General features: G+C 42.2%; 1 protein-coding gene across 3 annotated transcripts in view; it reads left to right on the top strand.

Moving 5' to 3' along the window:
• The window catches only part of LOC124381893 (septin-7), a 29,888-nt gene extending 11,571 nt beyond the window's left edge, over positions 1–18,317 (top strand). For 2 of the 3 annotated variants that reach the window (XM_046843792.1, XM_046843793.1), the window contains exons 4-15: positions 1,550–1,656; positions 10,947–11,047; positions 11,132–11,266; positions 12,677–12,794; positions 13,108–13,200; positions 13,294–13,390; positions 13,757–13,808; positions 14,348–14,473; positions 15,188–15,208; positions 16,284–16,419; positions 16,605–16,750; positions 17,073–18,317. In XM_046843792.1, coding sequence (XP_046699748.1) covers positions 1,550–1,656; positions 10,947–11,047; positions 11,132–11,266; positions 12,677–12,794; positions 13,108–13,200; positions 13,294–13,390; positions 13,757–13,808; positions 14,348–14,473; positions 15,188–15,208; positions 16,284–16,419; positions 16,605–16,750; positions 17,073–17,109 — 1,169 coding nt within the window. In that variant the 3' untranslated portion in view covers positions 17,110–18,317. The remainder of the gene's footprint in view (positions 1–1,549; positions 1,657–10,946; positions 11,048–11,131; positions 11,267–12,676; positions 12,795–13,107; positions 13,201–13,293; positions 13,391–13,756; positions 13,809–14,347; positions 14,474–15,187; positions 15,209–16,283; positions 16,420–16,604; positions 16,751–17,072) is intronic. The other variant, XM_046843794.1, reaches the window with a different exon arrangement.
• The last annotated feature ends 1,793 nt before the right edge of the window (positions 18,318–20,110 follow it).

Here is a 20,110-nt window from a genome sequence, read left to right on the forward strand (position 1 = left end):
TAACACGTGTATTTATTAAGCCGCTCGTAGCGAACCGGGACGACACACACAATCGAGCCGGTCGTTTAGATCCTACAGATACCACACACCAGTTCATTTCATTCTGTCAGATTGTTTCAGTGCGAGCGAAGTGAGAACCTCGTACCGGGGACATTCAAATACCAGTCATTTGCGTGTGGACTTTTTACAGACGTGCGATGCAGCTGCAGATGTTCTCCAACTTTCCTCTCCAGCCGTAATTAGATTAGATCTCATTTGCAGTTTTTGATGATATTTTACAGAAGTAATGATTTTATTTATAACACTTAGGGAACGGGTTTAAAATTAAGCCTGGTTCCTCTCGAGTTCTCCTCACCGCTATCTCCTCCGCCTTCAAATTTGCATCCGGAAATTTCTCAAAATCGCTGCACGAATTCGACTTTGAACCTTGAAAAAAAAGAAAAGAAAATGTGGACTGTTCCTGGTCAATGCAAGATAAAAGCTGGAGACAAATAAAACATTTTTTTCTAAATGAAATAGTTATAAAAAGCGCTTATTCACGTTTGACTTCTCCAGAAAACCAGGCAGGAGCTGTGGATCCTCTGTTACTGGGTGTGTTGTGTAGAACATGGTGTTGTGGGATGCTTTTGCCTTCAGGTTGATGGACTTGAACATGTGTTCACACACACACACACACACACACACACACACACACACAGACACAGGGGTGGATGAAAACTGTGATGTAATCTCTCCAGTACGTCAGCACTGAAGTGAGGTAAGGTGAGGAGAGGTGAGGCATCCAGCACCACAGGCCTGTTTAGTCATCATTTAGTACCCTTTCTCATCTTGAGCTCCACCCACAGGCCTTTATTTCTTCCCCTGATACTTTCTCTATATGATGGACTTAAACCGTATTATTATTATTATTATTATTATTATTATTATTATTTGAGTGTTTTTGGAGTATGTTTTTGGGTGTATATTTGAGTGTGTTTTTGGGGTGTGTGTGTATTTGGCTGTATTCAGCATTGTGGCTTGTTGCTGCTTGACTGTTTGGGTTGTTTGAGAAACACAGTAAAGGTCAGGAGAGGAAACTGAGCTCTGTGCCAGTGTGCGCCTGATCTATCTCTTTCTCTCTCTCTTTTTTTTTTTTTTTTTTTTCCTTTGGCAATACAAAAATGTTTTGTTATGCCAATGAAGCACACATTGAGTTAAACTCATGAGCGAGAGACAAACAGATGAAGAGAGAGATGTTAGTGAATGAGTGTTTCGGTTGTAATGTAGGTGATAACAGGAACTAACTTGTGTCTTGTACTTCCTCAGCATTAAATCGCACAATCAACGTGTCAATTTCAGCAAGGAAATGCTTCTAACCTCTTCAGCTCAGTGTGTCAATGTTCTTCTTTTATCTAACGTTCAAAAAGCAAATACGCCTCGTGCTTAGGTGTCCACAAATCTTTTTGCCTGTATATTGTAAGTGCTTCTAAAGAGCACCGAGCTCAGCTGAACCGCTTTTACATATAAACTCGTGTTCCTCGTATCCTAATCTATGGTCTGTGTCTTGCAGGAGAATCCGGACTGGGGAAATCGACGCTTATCAACTCGCTGTTCCTCACAGACCTTTACTCCGCAGAGTATCCTGGACCTTCTCACAGAATCAAGAAGACCGTACAGGTAAGGGGTGTGTCCTGTACGCAGGTGTTTACTTTGACTACAGACAGGTACGGAGAAACGTCTGCATTACGCAGACAGCGACGGGAAATTACAGCCGAAACTTCATTTCATCATCAGCGGCATTGTGAACGGAAGTCATTTCTTAGTTTTGCTCAAATTAGGTTTGAATGTTTCTGGTGACACGTTGCACTGATCTTGAGGACGTTTAGGTCTTACTCTTAACGATCATCTCAAGCGTGTATTGAGCTATGAATTTTAAAAAATTTAGTTTGGAAGGAAGGAAGTGAGACAATTCATGCATGTGGTGAGATTATGAAAAAAATTTAGATTATGTAAAAAAAACACTGTCCCTCACTATTTTAGAGAGAGAGCCTAAAGGAACTGTGTGTGTGTGTGTGTGTGTGTGTGTGTGTGTGTGTGTGTGTGTGTGTGTGTGTGTGTGTGTGTGTGTGTGTGTGTGTGTGTGTGTGTGTGTGTGTGTTACTTTCTCTTTAAGAATCTCTAAGAATTTAACAGTTTGCATCCAGAAGCCACTCTCTTTCGCCGCCGCCCCAGACCAGTGAGTGAGATCCACCAAACGAAATAAAATTCAAAACCATTCTGAAATCAACAAACCCGCACTTGTAACATATAACGTGGTCACGTGGTATCCGATGAGATGAGACACGGCTCCTAAAGAAAACCACTAAACAAACTAGCGTCAAGATACAGAATCTATCCGACATTTAACTCTAAAACGACTCCAGCACACGGATCTCGGTGTGCTTATGTAACCCACAGGCGTGAATCTAGAAGTGCACAGGAAGGGAGTGAGTTGGTTGGGGTCCAAACACCACAATATATTCCCTCGAATTATGGAGGAAACGTGCAGGGATTTTTTTCGTTCTTTCCGCAATCAGGGATCCTTCAGTTATTATCATTATTTATTCATTCAAGTCGTAGATCATATCACTCTCAGTGTGTGTGTGTGTGTGTGTGTGTGTGTGTGTGTGTGTGTGTGTGTGTGTGTGTGTGTGTGTAACCTGGATAAAAGTAAGAGGTTTCACATTTAAATCCATCACAAATCCAGCTGTCAGCACAGCCGTAAACCTGCCGATCTCACACACGATGGATGGATGGATGGATGGATGGATCCTGTGAGCAGATCTGCGGTGATGTTTAGCTGAACAATGCGAGATGTTCTGGTGTATCCATAGTAATTATTGGACAAAGTACTGTGGAATTCTAACCTTTGGAACAGAGCTTTATTTATTTAATTGTTCTATATTTTTATGTAGATATCTGATCGGTGATCCGCACGTCTTATCATAGGCGTTCTCTCACCGTCCTCTCGTTCAATCACGGAGGTGGCAATCCTTCACCATCATAATCACTGTTCTCACACCACACACACACACACACAGAAGCCTGAAATAGCTTGCCGTTGTGGAGTGTGTGCGTGTCAGTGCCAGGCCGCAGTGTGGGCGGTTAGCAAATGCCTTTCCCAAAAGCGTGCCTCTCTCCCACACTTCACCGCCTCCACACAGCCTGCTTTACGCATTCGCTTCCAGCAGAGACGCACTGCAGCAAACTTCCAACCAACACAACCTTCAGATCGCGCACACACACACACACACCTTCCTGACACAGCAATAGCCTTCTCACCTTTGTCTAACCTTGGACGTCCAAACCCCGGTGCCACTCTGCCATCTGCGTATCGTGTCATATTTCCTTGGAATTTTTTTCCTTTGTTGTAGCGATGTGAAAAATGAATCGGTTTGCATCAGTACATGCCAGAGCACGAATTGGCAGCATGCGCCAATTACAACTTTAACATTGTAACTGTAACGGGACACAAACATACATGTGAAGCTTCAGTGCTTTTTTTTTTGCCTCACATTTAGGTAGCATTCATATTAAACTTGAGGTAAAGTTCAGGTAACGTTCACAACTAAACATCAGGTAACGTTTAGGTAATGTTCACTTTAAACACACAATGTTTAGGTAACGTTCAAACATGAGGTAGCATTTACAACTCGCATGAGGCAACATACAGGTCACGTTCACGTCAAATGAGTAATGTTCCAGTAACGTTCACAACGAACATGAGGTAACATTCAGGTTACGTTCCTTATGAATGTGAGGTAACTTTTTAGGATACGTTCAACCAAACATGAGGTAAATTTCAGTGTTTGTTCCCACCAAACACAAGGTACATTTCACGGTATGTTCCAACCGAACGTGAGGTAACTTTTAGTTTATGTTCCTGCAGAACGTGAGGTAAATTTCAAATTACATTGCCACTGAACATGAGGTAACTTTCAAGTTAAGTTTCTACTGAATGTGAGGTAAATTTCAGTTTATGTTCCCGCAGAACGTGAGGTAGCTTTCAGTTTACGTTCCTGCTGAACACTGAGCGAAGTTAGTGAGAGAAAGATAGAGGAGGTTGAAGGTGAACAGACAGAGGTTCGAGCTGACAGGAGGTCTTTAAGAGCACATTTAACCACTCTTTATAACCACGGTGAAGGGAAAAGCATCTCCAGCATTCAACTTTAACTTTTGTTGTAGTTTCACAGGAAAACAATCGGCTTCAGGTCTGTAACGGGTTACATTTATGTCAGGTCACTCGATTATTTATTTTTACAGTAACAGTGCGTCTCTGAATGTGTATTCTCTTACCTAGCCTACTTACATCTACTTGTGGTCTGAACACACACACACACACACACACACACACACACACACACACACACACGTTCTCTATCATTATCATGTCAAAAAGACTAATTGTTCGTCTCGCACAGTGACGAAAGAAGACTCAAGTGTGATTATTGTTATTATGTCATTGTGCAATGAATTTCAGGCTGGTAAGTGGCTTAAGGGCTTGGCTTTGCTACACACACACACACACACACACACACACACACACACACACAGTCATTCATAGCCATAGTTTTAGTTCTTGTAAATGATGGCAGGTTTTGATGCTCTGACCAGCACGTATACACTAGTCTTACTCATAGCATTAAGAAATGTAGCTGTAAAAGGATAAAACATACATCACACACGTTACCAGAGTTTTAGCATTGACTATTCAACGTGTTATAAGAGCAATGAAAAGTTATGCAGGGGGCATGGCTCGGTTGATATACGTCTGCTTTGATCCCACTTATTTTGTTGATGGTTTTCCCGTAACCGCACACCTCCATGAATGCTCTTGACGCCTCACACTGCAGTAACTGTATAGTGTTGAGCCTCAGCCTCAGGCCACTGAAGCGTTTCAGATGTACAGAGAGGAAGCGCTGGGAGGAAACTCCTCTTCTGTACCCGTCTTGCGGTTTTGTTCGCTTTGATGTTGAGAGGACATCACAATTTTTTTGGTTTCTCGTCCGTGTTCTCTCTTTAATTTTTTCATTCAGACATCAACACGGATAAGGAAAATCATCCTTCTGGTTTCTCAGCATAGTTCAATAATAGCGTTGCCTGATGCGCTGCATGTCTGTACACGCTCTTTTCCTTCACATCTCAGTGTGATTGAGACACACACTTCCCAGTCAGACCACAAAAGTCTCGCCCTGTCTCCATTTCAATGCAGTTCTAAGAAATTTCTTTCTGTGTTTTAGATCAATCTAATAACATTTTGTGCTAAATAAAAGTAACAATCCATTAACTAGCTAGGTGTGAGGTGTGGCAGGATGTTGGTGCACAATGTAGAGGTACAGAGTGTTGAGGGTAAAGATGAAGTGAAGAACATTATAATGGTGTAAGGCCTCAGACCTAACCATAGATTATCACATTATACCATGCTTACTTCCCAGCATTGAGGCGTTTAAGCTGTCACTGATGTTTACAGAGCAGATATCAATTACAGAATACTTCAGTTTCCTTATTTTATACAATTCCAAGATAGTTGGGAAATAAAAACAGAATGCTATGATTTGTAAATCCCATAAAACCATATTCTATTCACAATAGATCATAGAGAACATATTTAAATGTAAAATGTCCATGAATTTGTCCATTTCAAAACCTTGCATCATGAAACGAGAAATGCAACAAAGGACACCCAGAACTGTTGAGCAGGTAGAATCCAGTATCAGACACACATGGGACAACCTTCATCTCCCAAATCAACTGCAACTGGTCTCCTCAGTGCCCAGATGTGTACAGAACAGAAGACATGATGCTACACAGTGGTAAACATGGCCCTGTCCCAACTGTTTTGATACATGTTGCAGCCATCAGATTAATAATGACCTTATTTTTTTTATTAAAATAGTACAGATTCTCAGTTTAAACATTGTGAATAGAATATGGATTTTGGAGATTCTGTTTTTATTTACATTTTGCACAGCAAGTGTTTTTGGAATCAGGGTTGTATGCGGCTCATTGGAGCTCGAAATTACACCCAGGAACTACATTTATTTACATGAAAGTGTGTGCTCATCAAATTATTCTTGTGCCACGAGATGTTTATTTTGTTAAAATCCCCGTATTTACCGTTTAGGTTCCTCCACATGTAGAAATCCTCCATTGAGCTCAGTAAGGTCATTAGGAAACATCTACAGTAGCTGCCTCACTATGGATGGAATTGGTGTTGAAACTGACCACCAACTACCTGAACTCACACCTGGAACTCCAGCCAATCACAATCCAATGTAATGAAATAAACACGCAGAATACAACTTTAATATGAATCAACACCTTTCAACCAATCAGAATGGAGAATTTTAGCACTGTATTATATTGTGTAACATTTATTTAGTTGGATTTGGGTTTGTTTTCTGAAACAAGTAAGCAGTGTGATGATGCTTTGGAGCTGTCATGATGAACACACACTCAGATCTTCTCTAATCCTTTAAATGCACCTTAGGGATCGTTCATATCCACCCCAATTTGTTACCCAGTCTAATGCCAGATTCTTTTTTCTTCATTTAAAGATGTTTACCTGCTCACAGGTGAGGTGTGGCACTTGCTCGCTCTCCAGACCTCTGGAACTGCAGGCTCATTAGAAAGTGGGGTGTGTTGGCCACTGTATAAAGAACCGATTTATTAGTTGCATCACCACATTCAAATATGCATAACATTTTGCAATACAAATGTTTACCTCAGTGACTCCTTGTTTAGAGCAAAGCTTCTTCTGCCTGGACATGTACACGTGTGGGCCATCTCCAATCTGTTGTAACTTCCTCGACCCTAGGAACACCTAAACACCTGTAAGCATCCGATCCTGAGGCCAATGCCATAATCACGGCGGGGTTTTCAGGGGGGTTTACAGTGAAGAAACCACCTTATAGTGGTCATCGCAGGGGGCGTGGCCTGTCTACCTGTCTGACGTTCTACTCAAAAATGTTACAGCTTCTCACTACTTTATAAAAATTGTGTTGAATTTCCTTAAAGGCTACATTGACAAAACATGAACATCGTGCTGTGTATCTTTAATTGTTTGTCTGGAAGGTGCTTGGACCCCTCAGTTAGTGTGTATAGTAGCTTAGTAAATGATATTGTGGATTAGTTTGGGATTTTTATTCTATCAACATATGAGAGGGAATGAAATTTCAGGTTTAGCAAACAGTTATAGTGCAGCTTTACAGAGCCTGGGGGGAGGGTTTCTTTGAGATACATGTTCCTTCTGTTTCTATGCAACAAACTCATTAAAAGGCAAAAACACACTGTGAACGAGTGGATGAAATTTCTGCGGGGTCCAAATTTGACATTTGTGTCTCTAAGAGAAGAACTTGTGTAAGAAGATGTGATCAGACTCCCTCACACTCACACATGGAGGTGGACGTTTGATAGTTTGGGGTTGTTTTTGAGCAGGGAGGTGAAAATGACCCGAAACATCTCCCATTCCAGAGTTCAGCACCATGTGATTCCGTCTGGACTGCAGCTCATTGAAGGAGACTTCACCATACAACAAGACGATGAGTCAAGCGCAGTTCGAACTCTGCAAGTGTTCTTTAGAGAGAAACAGTCGTCTGGAGTGATGTGTATCATGGCCTGCCCAGTCATCGCACCTCAATCCTACTGATCTGCAAAGAAACGTTCAACTAATGACGAACACCTTTGTTGAGTTTTACAGTGTTTCAGCTGAACGTTTGGAGAAACGAAGTGTCCGGATGCTGAGTGTAAAACTGTTCTTCATGCTAAGGGATGATTTTTCAGTGGGAATAAAGTGGAACATCTGGACGTTTTATAGATTTGTTTGGTCGAAGGAAATTTAGTTTGTTGAATAGAAACATAAGCAGTGTCACACAGTGTCACACAGAAAATATGAAAGACCAGGTGTTGAAGGTCGTAGAAAGTAAGTCATAAAGCTGAGCTTAGGGTTATCATCTGTGTCCACACACACACACACACGTCACACCCAGCTCTAAATACTTTCACTGAACGACCGCATGAATTCATTGGCTTTTTTTATTGGAGTTTATTGTTACTGAGAAGAACCACAGCCAGCCTGGAAACAAACACCGCCTGAAGGAGGAAGTGTGAAAATTTCTGTGAACTCCTCAATGCTACACTGTATTGTGTTACTGTCTCATTGTACTGTGTCATGGTGTTTGCGCATGTACACTTGCGTATTGGGAATGAATGTTCTAGTGTGTCATATTTGTGTTCAGACCGGTTTTATCTGTAGAATGTTCACGTTTGAAGGACTCGACTGGGATGGTTCTCCAAATGATCAGCAGCCTGAGGAGGAGCAGGACGTTACGAGACAGACGTGCGTCCAAAAAAACAAGCAGGATGCAAATCATCTAGGAAACGGTCACATGACTTGGGGGGAGGGAATTTAGTTCTTGTTTAGCATTTGGCATTTAGCAATTTGATTAATTACATTTGGCATTAGCATTTGGCATTTAGCAATTATGTTAAAGCGACTTTTGAAATTTTACAGCCCTCTTCCAGCATTGTAGTGAATTTTACATTTATACAATCATCTGCCGTGCATCTGATGATGGACGAAGCAACGTTACCTTTTATACTCTTAACATTTGTCACAGTTTGGGGGAGGAGCTTAAAGAACTAGCAAATAGAAATTGTTTAGCTAGCAACTTTTTTTTTATTATTTGATTGTATGATTATTCAAGCTTTGAAAATGATATTATCCTGGCAAACTGAACCATGAGAAGTTCTCAGAAGCTAAATCTAACATGCACGTTAGCTAGCTAGCAAAACTTGATAATGGACACGTGAGGGTTTGTTAACGTGGTTTTTTTTTTAGTGTAGACTTTTTTTTTTAAACAGATTTTTTTCAAATCTGTATTTTGAAGTGGGTTCAGCGATCCAAAGCAGTGGCTGGAACTGTTTTACATCTCATCATCTCAGCCCATGCGAGCGAGAGCGCCGACCTCAGCACCGACCTCAGTGATCTTAAAAAGTCTCCTCAAATCCAGACATTCCAGAAATATCAGCGTGTGTTGACATAAATATGCTCATACCACATTTAGTCCCTGTTTGCTGTTACAATAATCTCCACTCTTCTGGGAAGATGTTTCTCCAGATTTTGCGAGGATTTTGCACTGCTTATATTCGATATAGCGAGAGATCTTCCATGTTCTCCAACCCACGTAAAGCAGATCTTCATGGAGCTGGCTTTGTGCACAGAAGAGAGGTTTACGGCTCCTAGTATAAGTGAAGGAAAATTTCATGCTACTGCATCCAAAGATGTCCATCACAACATCAGTTTGGCAGATGATCTGCTTATGACTGGGAAAGTCGGGTGTCCGAATACTTTTGCCTCAAAACTCTAGGCCATAAAAAAAAAATGTTGTAGATTTTTATATCCCTGATGTGTGTTGGATTATTAGAGCAGATCTAAAAGCATGTTTAAATGTTCCATATGGCCGCTTTAAACGAGGTGCAACAGATTTCGCGACATCGCGGCTCGTTTTTGATTTATTTCCCCAGTTTTGCTCTCGTGCTGGAGCGCAAATGTTTCCCATTTCGACCCGAATGTGGTCTGGCAGCATTTCAGGTGCAGCTGCTGATCTTTAAACCCAATATGACAGGGTTCCGCTTCATTTTCAGGCTGTGCGGTTTGAAGGGTTTTGAAGACCAGAGAGAAAGAGGGAGAGAAAGAGAGAGAGCTGTTTTTCTCAGGCGTTTTATGGGCACAGCTGTAGTATGTATTAAAGTGGGTTCGCTGTGAAGTTGGGAGACAATCAGGATTGATGTTGCAGCATTAAGGTCAGAAACAGCAGCAGTGCCTGAAGGCACCATGAGCATCTCAGATGATGTGCATGACCTTCATGGAGACTCGCTGTAATCACACAGTGAGCAGAAACACACACACCCACACACACACACCGCACGGTGTGATCTCTCATCACGAGGTTCAGCTCTCAGCACCACGCCCTGGTCTCTGGGTGTCTCCTCAGCTCCTGGTGAAAAGGGGTGTCAAACCCTGAATCACCACACATCCTCACACTGATCACGCCATGTCCTGGTCACATGACCACGCACGACAAGCCCACTCCCCCAACCCTGCTGTCCAGAGGTCACATGACCACACACAACAAAACCCCCATCCCCCACCACCACCGACACCACCCCACTGCCCCGACTAAACCAACAGACTGATGTTATCATACACTTTCTATCATTCTTTTTTCTTTTTTTCTTTCTTTTTGTTTCCTTGTTCTATATATTTCTCTCACTTTCATTCTTTCTTTCTTTCTCTGTTGTAATGAACTTTTTTTTTTTATAGTTTTTTTGTTGTCATTAGTAGTTGTACATTATGAACACCTCGGGTCGTGTCCCCGCAGCACTTCAGCTCAGTTTCCTTTAGAAATTGTGTAGATGTTTGCTCAGTCACACACACACACGTGTTCCTTTCCCGGTTCCTCGAGCAGGATCGAAGGCTTACTGATGGATTTTATTTTTAATTGTTAAACTTTTAAAAATCAAACAATGTCAACACCGCTAACACGCTACAACACCGCTAACACGCTACAACACCGCTAACACGCTACAACAACTATAACACACTACATACGACTGTGGATGAAGTTGCCTGAGGAACAAATGTCTTAAAATATGACATCATAAGCAGAAATCTTAGCAAGCGTTTGGTTTTGTGGTGCATTGTGGGAAATGTTTTTTTTTTTTTTTTTTTTACAAAGAGAACATTTTCATGCACGTTTGAAGAACTTTGCGATTGGAACGGTTCTTAAAATGGCCTCTTCCCGGATCAGCAGTCTGAGTAGCGACGCCCAGTCAGATTGTAGCAATCAACCGCAGTGTTCCAGTATTTTTATCCTGACGAAGGCGTGTGTGTGTGTGTGTGTGTGTGTGTGTGTGTGTGTGTGCAGGTGGAACAGTCGAAGGTGCTGGTAAAAGAGGGCGGCGTGCAGCTGCTGCTCACCATCGTGGACACGCCGGGGTTCGGAGACGCTGTGGACAACAGTAACTGGTACGGATGCGGCTACGCAGACCAGCTGCGGCTTTACTGAGAACGACTCGTTCATGTTTGTCTGTTTTTGTTTGTTTTGTGTAGCTGGCAGCCGGTGACGGATCACATCGACAGTAAGTTTGAGGATTACCTCAACTCAGAGTCACGTGTCAACAGACGGCAGATGCCTGACAACAGAGTGCACTGCTGCTTGTACTTCATCGCCCCCTCTGGACACGGGTGAGTACTGCCGCGTCAGAACCCGCACACACGGCAGCATCACAGCGTTTTCTTCAGCTTTTTGTGTGTATTTGTTCTTCCAGTGTTTGTGTTTGTTTTACTAGTGTTCAATTTCTCATCACAGTCTGAAACTCAAACAAACATGGTGTCAAAAAACACAGGGTGGATCTTGGACTGGAACAGGGATTTGGTGCCAGATCTGTATTGGTGCTTGGACCCCTTTTATTTCAGCTTGACTGAGCTGTGTAGCGTTATTTTATTGTGTGTGTGTGTGTGTGTGTGTGTGTGTGTAAAAGAACCGAGTGCTATTTTGGCATGTGTTCAGTGCTGGCTTTGTGTGTGTCTTATTTCAGCTGAACACACACATATATTTATACACACAGCTGAACACACACTTACATACACACACACACGCCTGGAACAAAGGAACAATTCAGTCATGTTGTTTCAGTCAGTGATTAGAGACGGAGCAGATGATCTTCTGTTCTCCTGCAGCATGGACAACACACAGCAGCAGGACAGCTACAATAGTGTGTGTGTGTGTGTGTGTGTGTGTGTGTGTGTGTGTGTGTGTGTGTGTGTGTGTGTGTGTGTGTGTGTGTGTGTGTGTGTGTGTTTCCTAGTACTTCCTAAAGGAAGAATGTCCACCCTAAACATGTGTCTAGGAATAAATGGCAGCAACTTTTTCTTTGCCCACAGTTGGTCTCGGGTGGAGAGAGACTTGAGCCAGTGATAAACAGTGGTGCAGTAATAAACAAGGTGGCGCTGTAAGGCGCTTTATATTTGTCACATGTACTTTACTGCGCAGTGAAATTCTTTTTTGCGTATCCCCGTGATGTTAGAAAGCTGGGGTAGGAACGCGAGCTCAGTCACGATACAGCGCCTCCGGAACACCTGAGGGTTGAGGGCCTTGCTCAAGGGCCCCAAGAGTGGCAGCTTGTCAATACCGGGTTTGAACCCTCAACCTTCTGATAAGTGACCCAGAGCATTAACCACTGAGCTCCTACTACCAAAAACCCATTATAAAGTGTCTCAGGACATCTGTTTAGTTCTAATAATAAATATACTCCATAAATATACAGAAAAATACTCTAAAATATAAATATAAAAATATGCACCAAAATATATTCCAACATATTCATCAAAACCAGGAAGTGAATCATCAACATGAGGAAGTGAACAGCAGCAGCTGTATGAGACTTCACGGGATAGTGATGAGAAAAGAGCTGATAGGCATGACCTTACTCGCTCTCTCTCTCTCTCTTTCTCTCTCTCTCTCTGTGAAGCATGGTGGTGAGGGAGAATGTCTCCCCTGTCTTACACTCTGTTTTTTGCTCTCTCTCATGCTCTCTCTCACCCTCTGTCTACCTCTGTCTCACGCTCTGATGTCTCTTTTACTTCCTGTTTCAGACTGAAGCCTCTGGATATTGAGTTCATGAAGCGGTTACATGAAAAAGTCAACATCATCCCTCTCATAGCCAAAGCAGACACACTGACTCCAGAGGAGTGCCAGCAGTTCAAGAAGCAGGTGTGTGTGTGTGTGTGTGTGTGTGTGTGTGACCACATTGACCAGATGTAAGAGAGGAAGTGCAAATGTATTTAGAGAACGAGGCTGCAGGTGAGAACCAATCAGAGCAGCAGCACGATTTCTAACCCTGTTTACGTCGTTTTCTTCTAAATCATCACTTTTTACTCTTTTATTTATTTATTTATTGACACATTCTGAAGTGAAATGAATTTGCAGTGTTTTTTCTGCACACTGCTGTGAAGAACTACTTTCTGATTAATGACACAGGAGTGGTGGATTGTGGGTAATTAGGATTTTTCCTCCCTCTGCACAGATAATGCGAGAAATCCAGGAGCACAAAATCAAAATCTACGAGTTTCCTGAGACGGACGATGAGGAGGAGAACAAGCTGGTGAAGAAGATCAAGGTGTGTTGTTTTCTCACTTGAAGCTGATGTTAGAAAGGAAAATTTCCGGATCGGAATTTATAACGTTCGCATCGGAACGCCGTGTTTTCTCAGGACCGCCTCCCGCTGGCCGTGGTGGGCAGCAACACCATCATCGAGGTTAACGGGAAGCGTGTGAGGGGCAGGCAGTACCCCTGGGGTGTGGCTGAAGGTAACTCCTGTTCTGTGTGTGTGTGTGTGTGTGTGTGTGTGTGTGTGTGTGTGTGTGTGTGTGTGTTTACACTGAGTATTTGATACACATCTGAAGGATAAGTGTGTGTGTGTGTGTGTGTGTGTGTGTGTGTGTGTAAATATGGATCATGCACTGCTGTTTGTGTGATTTTTTTTTTCTGCCACCTGCTGGATGTGGAGTGAACTGCACTACACGTTGATGTTTACATTCAAAAATGTTTAGCCCGTATTACTTATTCATTTATACACCTGAGCGTTTGATTGTTAGGGGCCTCACCCAGGGGCCCCAGGAGCTTCAGCTTGGCACTGATTGGATTTAAACTTTTTCAAACTTTTACATTTTCAGTGGAAAACGGAGAGCACTGTGACTTCACAATCTTACGGAACATGCTCATCAGGTACGTCATCTATCTATCTATACATACATACATACATACATACAAACAAACAAACAAACAAACAAAAAACAAATGTTTGTGGACAACCGGCCAAAAACAACCGGCCATATGATTGCTAACCTTCTCTCCATTTGCTCTTATAATAATCTCGACTCTTTCTTCTGGGAAGATGTTCCACTAGATATTTTGGAGATTAGTGTGAGATTTCACTCAGGGTGGTAGTACAGGTCAGGTACTGATGTAGGTGAGGAGGTCTGGGGTGCAGTCAGAGTTCACATTTATCCCAAAAGTGTTCAATAGGGTTAATAGCAGGAGATCTTCCATGTTCTCCAACCCATGTAAAGCAGATCTTCATGGAGCTGGCTTTGTGCACAGAAGCATTGTGGTGAACAGGTTTGAGTTCAGGTGATTCTGGAGAGTCCAAAGGCGTCCTGTGTGTTTCCAGCTTTTGTGCTATCAGTTTGGAGAAGAACCACATATGGCTAGGTGTCCCAATATTTTTGGCCCGTTCATCAGCTTTGCTGTTCCTCACTCTGCAGAACCCACATGCAGGACCTGAAGGACGTGACTAATAACGTTCACTACGAGAACTACCGCAGCAGAAAGCTGGCAGCCGTGACCTACAACGGAGCAGACAACAACAAGAGCAAAGGCCAGCTAACCAAGTGAGTGTGTGTGTGTGTGTGTGTGTGTGTGTGTGTGTGTGTGTGTGTGTGTGTGTGTGTGTAAGTCAAGGCTGGAGATACAACCTTCCAAAAAGAACGATTTGGCCATGTTGATACAGTGCATTTCAAAAGTATTGGCACCCCTCCATTCTCCTCTGCATGATAAAAGGTGTGGATGTGAGAAATGTGGAGAAAACTGAAGGGGTGCCAATACTTTTGGAATGCACCGTATGAGTTTTTATTTCTTTTGATTTTATGTATTATAAACCAAGTTCATATGAGATGATGATGAAGTCAGCAACAGTCCTACAGCCGTGTGTGGCTCCATCACATGCATCCGCTACCCTGTAGATCACCTTAACACCTCACTAACACCTAACTGCACACCTTCATCTCCACACCTCCATCTCCACACCTTCATCTCCACACCTTCATCTCCACACCTTCATCTCCATACCTCCATCTCCACACCATCATCTCCACACCTCCATCTCCACACCTTCATCTCCACACCTCCATCTCTACATCTCCATCTCCACACCTTCATCTCCACACCTTCATCTCCACACCATCATCTCCACACCTTCATCTCCACACCTCCATTGATACACCTCCATCTCCACACCTTCATCTCTACACATCCACCCGACATGTTCAGTTGCATGCTAAAGTGTGTGTTTGTGTGTTTTTGTTTGTTGTTGTTGTCATTTTTAGATTTGAGACAGGTGATGGCATGTAAGTGGCTCGCGTCAATCTCTCTCTCACACACACACACACACACACACACACACACAGCTGTACAGCTCTTCTCTCCGTCCTCTTGCTGCATCTCTCTGCTCTGCTCAGGGTTCTGGCGACTCACACAGGGTGAGAGAAGCGTGAGGTGGTGGGCGGGGCCAGACTGGGGCGGGGTTATGGGCGGGGCTGGTTGTGGGTGTGGGTTAAGCATGAAAACGTTTAGATCAGACGTAAAGACTTACGTATGAGACGTGATTCAGATCGTGAATCCAATATGTCCACTGTTTCCATAGTAACACCCTTTATCCTCTTTTTCCCTCTTTACCTCGTCTTTCTTCTTTTCCTTTTTGCTTTTTGTTCCTTTCTTTTCCCTTTAACATTTTTTTGTTCCACCTTTTCTTTCTTTCGTTTTTTCTTTCTATTGCAATTCATTCTCTTTCTTTCCTTTCTTTATTTCTTTCTTTCTTTCTTTAGTTCTTTTTTTTCTATTTTTCCTGCCTTTTTCCTCTTTTCTTTTTTGTCTTCTCTACTCCATTTTCTTTTACATTATTACTTCAGCTTTTTTTATTTTTGGTATTTTATTTCTACTTTACTTTTTTCCCTCGTTATAAGTATAAAAGTGATAAATTACAAATCAGGTTTTGTGGATCTCATGAATGAAGGTTTTTCTGGTCGATGAGGTTTTTTCATGGAAGTTCTGCACTTCGCTCGAGACACTTTGGAGCTGAAAGATTAGACGGTGGGATCAGATCCATCATCACCGCACACATTCACTGAGCACCGCTGACCTGCTGCTGCTGCTGCACGTAGAACTAACACTAAAGCTGTGAGGACGTCGAGCTCCTCTTTCGTTCTTCTCTCGTTCTTCTTTCTTTTCTCTCAATCTCTCACTTTTCTTCGTTTCAGCTCTTGCTGTTCACTCGTGTTCCTCCCTCACTCTCTCGCAGGTGTCTTCTCCAGGGGTTTAAAGCTCTCTGTGTGTTCCTCCAACCTTATACACTGCTAACTGTGTGTATCTGTGCCTCTGCCTGTGTGTTCTACACTGTGTGTGTGTGTGTGTGTGTGTGTGTAGGAGTCCTCTAGCGCAGATGGAGGAGGAGAGGAGAGAGCATGTGGCGAAGATGAAGAAGATGGAGATGGAGATGGAGCAGGTGTTTGAGATGAAGGTGAAAGAGAAGCTCCAGAAACTGAAGGACTCTGAGTCTGAGGTAAAACAAAACGTATATCATTTGTTTTTGTTTGTTTGTTTGTCCATTTTGTCTCGATCTCCTTTTTCTTTCCTTACATTTACCTTCTCCTTCAGATGGTCACATGACCCAGCACCAGGTTCTGCTTCATTTAATTATATTGTTGCAGGTTTGAAATGTGTGTGTGTGTGTGTTTGATCCCTCAGCTGCAACGGCGTCATGAGCAGATGAAGAAGAACCTGGAGGCTCAGCATAAAGAGCTGGAGGAGAAGAGGAGGCAGTATGAGGAGGAGAGGGTCGGCTGGGAGGCTCAGCAACGCCTGGTGGAGCAACAGAAACTTGATGCTTCTAGGTACACACACACAATTCCCATTACAACCATTAAAACCAGTGCAATTCCCATTAGAACCAGTGCAATTCCCATTATAACCTTTAAAACCAGTATAATTCCCAGTAGAACCAGTACAATTCCCATCAAAACCAGTACAATTCCGATTAGAACCATTAAAACCAGTGTAATTCCCATTAGAACAAGTACAATTCCAATTATAACCTTTAAAACCAGTATAATTCCCAGTAGAACCATTACAATTCCAATTATAACCATTAAAACCAGTAAAATTCTAATTAGAACCTTTGAAACCAGTACAATAACTTATTTTGTTTCTTTTCAGGACTTTGGAGAAAAACAAAAAGAAGAAAATCTTCTAAAGTGTTTTGAGCACTAAGAGATGTACCAGTTGCAACCCTGCCAGTCTGGACTGTGTCTGTCAAACATCACGAAATATCTCCACCTTCCCGTGTGTGTGTGTGTGTGTGTGTGTGTGTGTGTGTGTGTGTGTGTGTTTAAGTGGCCATGATAATTAGTGAAGAAACCTCAGTGTCGTGGCTGATCATTATGACCTACAGAAAATAGGACACGAGGGCTTTTATATAAAACACCACACAGACAAGTTCCCCCCCCCCACCCCCCATCTCTCCATCCTTTCTTTCTTTCCAACCAAAAAAAAAAGGTGACAGACTTGAACCCGTATGGAATCAGAAGACTGAAGAACCCCTCAGGCCACTCATCCATTCATCCGTTTATTCATTCATTTTATTCATTGATGATTTTCTTTTCTTTTCCCCACGTAAGAAATGTTCAGTTCTTCCCTTTTGTGTAATTTAAGTTATCTAGCGTCGGACCGAACCACATAACGTGTTATTTTTGTTTATGTAACGTGTAATTTACGTTTGTTGTTCATTACGTGTGTCTATTCGCCCGTCACACCACCTCGATTCACCGCGGTCATTTCACCTCCATCAGCATGTCTGGACCCTTCCTTCGGTTTGCTTGGAACCCCGCAGACACGTTTACACTCTGCGTTAACGTGTGGCTCGAATCCCGTAGGGGGCGGGGTCTATGTACATCACTCGAGCTGTGAAGCATGGCGGTGGGTGCGTCGCTCACTTTACATAGCTTTACCTTTACAAATCTGCCTTTGTGATGTTGATGATGATGATAATGGTGATGATTTGTATTGTGTACGAGAAAGTTCTCCCACACTTACACGTGCCTCGGATCTGACCAATCATATTGCACCCTGTATGTGCTGATCCGTGAGGTTCAGCCTCAGGTTCTAATCACAGGGTTCCTCTAAAGGCTTGTGAAGAACTGCCATGGTCCTACAAGCCAGTTTCCCCCTTCTTACGTCCTCCCCAAGCCCACTCAACCCCCCAATATCTCTTTGGTATGATCCGGATTAATGCTCGCTGCTGATTGGCCGATCGAGACAGCGAGCACGAGGTCCCGCCTACAACCGCCCATTCACATTTAGCTTTCCATTATGTACTGCACCAATATATATATTTTTAAAAATGTTGTCCTTTTTTTCATTTTTATTGTACAAAGTCACATAATAAAACTGTGATGAACTGAAGAACTTTCTGTGTCTTTGACAACCACAGCATTGGACCAATTATATTTATTTTTAAGAAAAAAAATTTTATTTTTTTTATTGAACAAAAAGTTGAGTATAAAAAATAAATAAAACCTAGAGGATTTTTTTAAAAGTCTTTTGTCATTTTAATTGATTTATTTTTAAGGATATAAATGTATATAAATTTAGTGTATCATTGTTTTATTAAATACTTAAAAAATATTACAATAATTATTTTAAATGCAGGTAAATGTTTTTTTTATAATAATGAGTTATATTAAATAATAGTTATTATTGAAATTATAATATTTCGCCTATGATTACATCTAAAATTACAAATAATAGTAAAAAAGATTTATCTGTATTTATTTATTATAACTATTGAAACGTTTGATTTGCAAAGCTAGCCTTTAGTATCGTTGCGGACCGGCAGGGGGCGCCACAAGCACACTCCGGTGGATGTTAGTGTGTATTGAGGTGTTGAACACTTAACACAGTGCTGATTTTAGAAAATGTGCTGATGCTTAAACTACATGAACTTCATGAGCAGAACTTCTCCATGTGCTCATTTTATTTCCTCAAAATGCTCCTTTAAACTCCATAAACTCCATGTGGTACCAATATGGTTGGAAACCCCTGAAGAAACATGTGGAGACACACCAGTTCAGAAGATTTGGTTCCACTCTCTGACTGGCCCTGATGGTTCCACAGAATGATCAGAGCTGGATCCTATCATGGTGTCTCACAGGAGTGTGGGTTGCAGACCAGAGCTTTCCAGATGTTCAACAGCATGTCTGTCTGTCTGTCTGTCTGGACTCATGTAGTCATGGTTGTATGGTTGCCAGCTTTTGTAAAATTAAATGACCAAGTTGTATCTCTTTCTCTATCTATCTACCTGTACACTGTGTACCTCTATGTTCTTACTACTAGCAGTTTGGAGAAGATCCACACACCCGTGTGATGGTCAGGTGCCCCATACCAGGAAAACCACTAGTTTTAAAGTTAATGTCCATCATTTGTTCTCTCTGAACGTTCTTTCAGTCATCAGGTGATGTGACTTTTCGTCCTGTTCTCTGATTGGTCAGAAAACCTTCCATCATCAGCATGTTGTCCTTGTTATTGGACAGGAGAACATACCATCTTGTGGGTGAACGGCACACGGGGCATGTTGTCTTACCCTCACACTGACCTCACACGAGGCTCTACACAGCGCTCCATTTCTGCTGAACGTTTCCACCTTGACGTTTGCTTTAGTGACTTCAGAGATCACGCCGTGAGCCGCCGCTGGACCGACTATTGATTCATTCTTCAAACTAGAGTCTAATCACCAAAAGTATTGGGACACCAGCCTGCTCCAGCCACGTGAAGTTGGAGGCACAATATATATTCTAACAATCATTAATCACACTAAGAATCATTTACCCACAAGGGTTGTAGTAAAGACATGATGTAGGTGAGCTGATCTTTCACCATATCCAACCCATGGAATACAGATCTTCATGGAGCTGGGGTTTTTGTCATGATGGAACAGGTTTGGGTCTCCTAGTTCAGACGGAGGAAAATCTCACGCTAAAACATCCAAAGACTCGTATACAATTGTGTCCCTCCAGGTTTGTAATAAAAGTTTGGAGAAGAACCACATCTGGCTGGAAAAGTCATTTATCCATTTACTGTTTTTTCAATCACCTGAGCCCTGACCTGAAGACTCCTGAAGATATTCATGGTGTTGTAGGAATGAACAACCAAAACATCTTACTGTAGAAAAAAAATGTGACTCCAATATCATATAATCA

This window comes from Silurus meridionalis, chromosome 29 (assembly GCF_014805685.1).
Source record: "Silurus meridionalis isolate SWU-2019-XX chromosome 29, ASM1480568v1, whole genome shotgun sequence".
NCBI lineage: Eukaryota > Metazoa > Chordata > Actinopteri > Siluriformes > Siluridae > Silurus > Silurus meridionalis.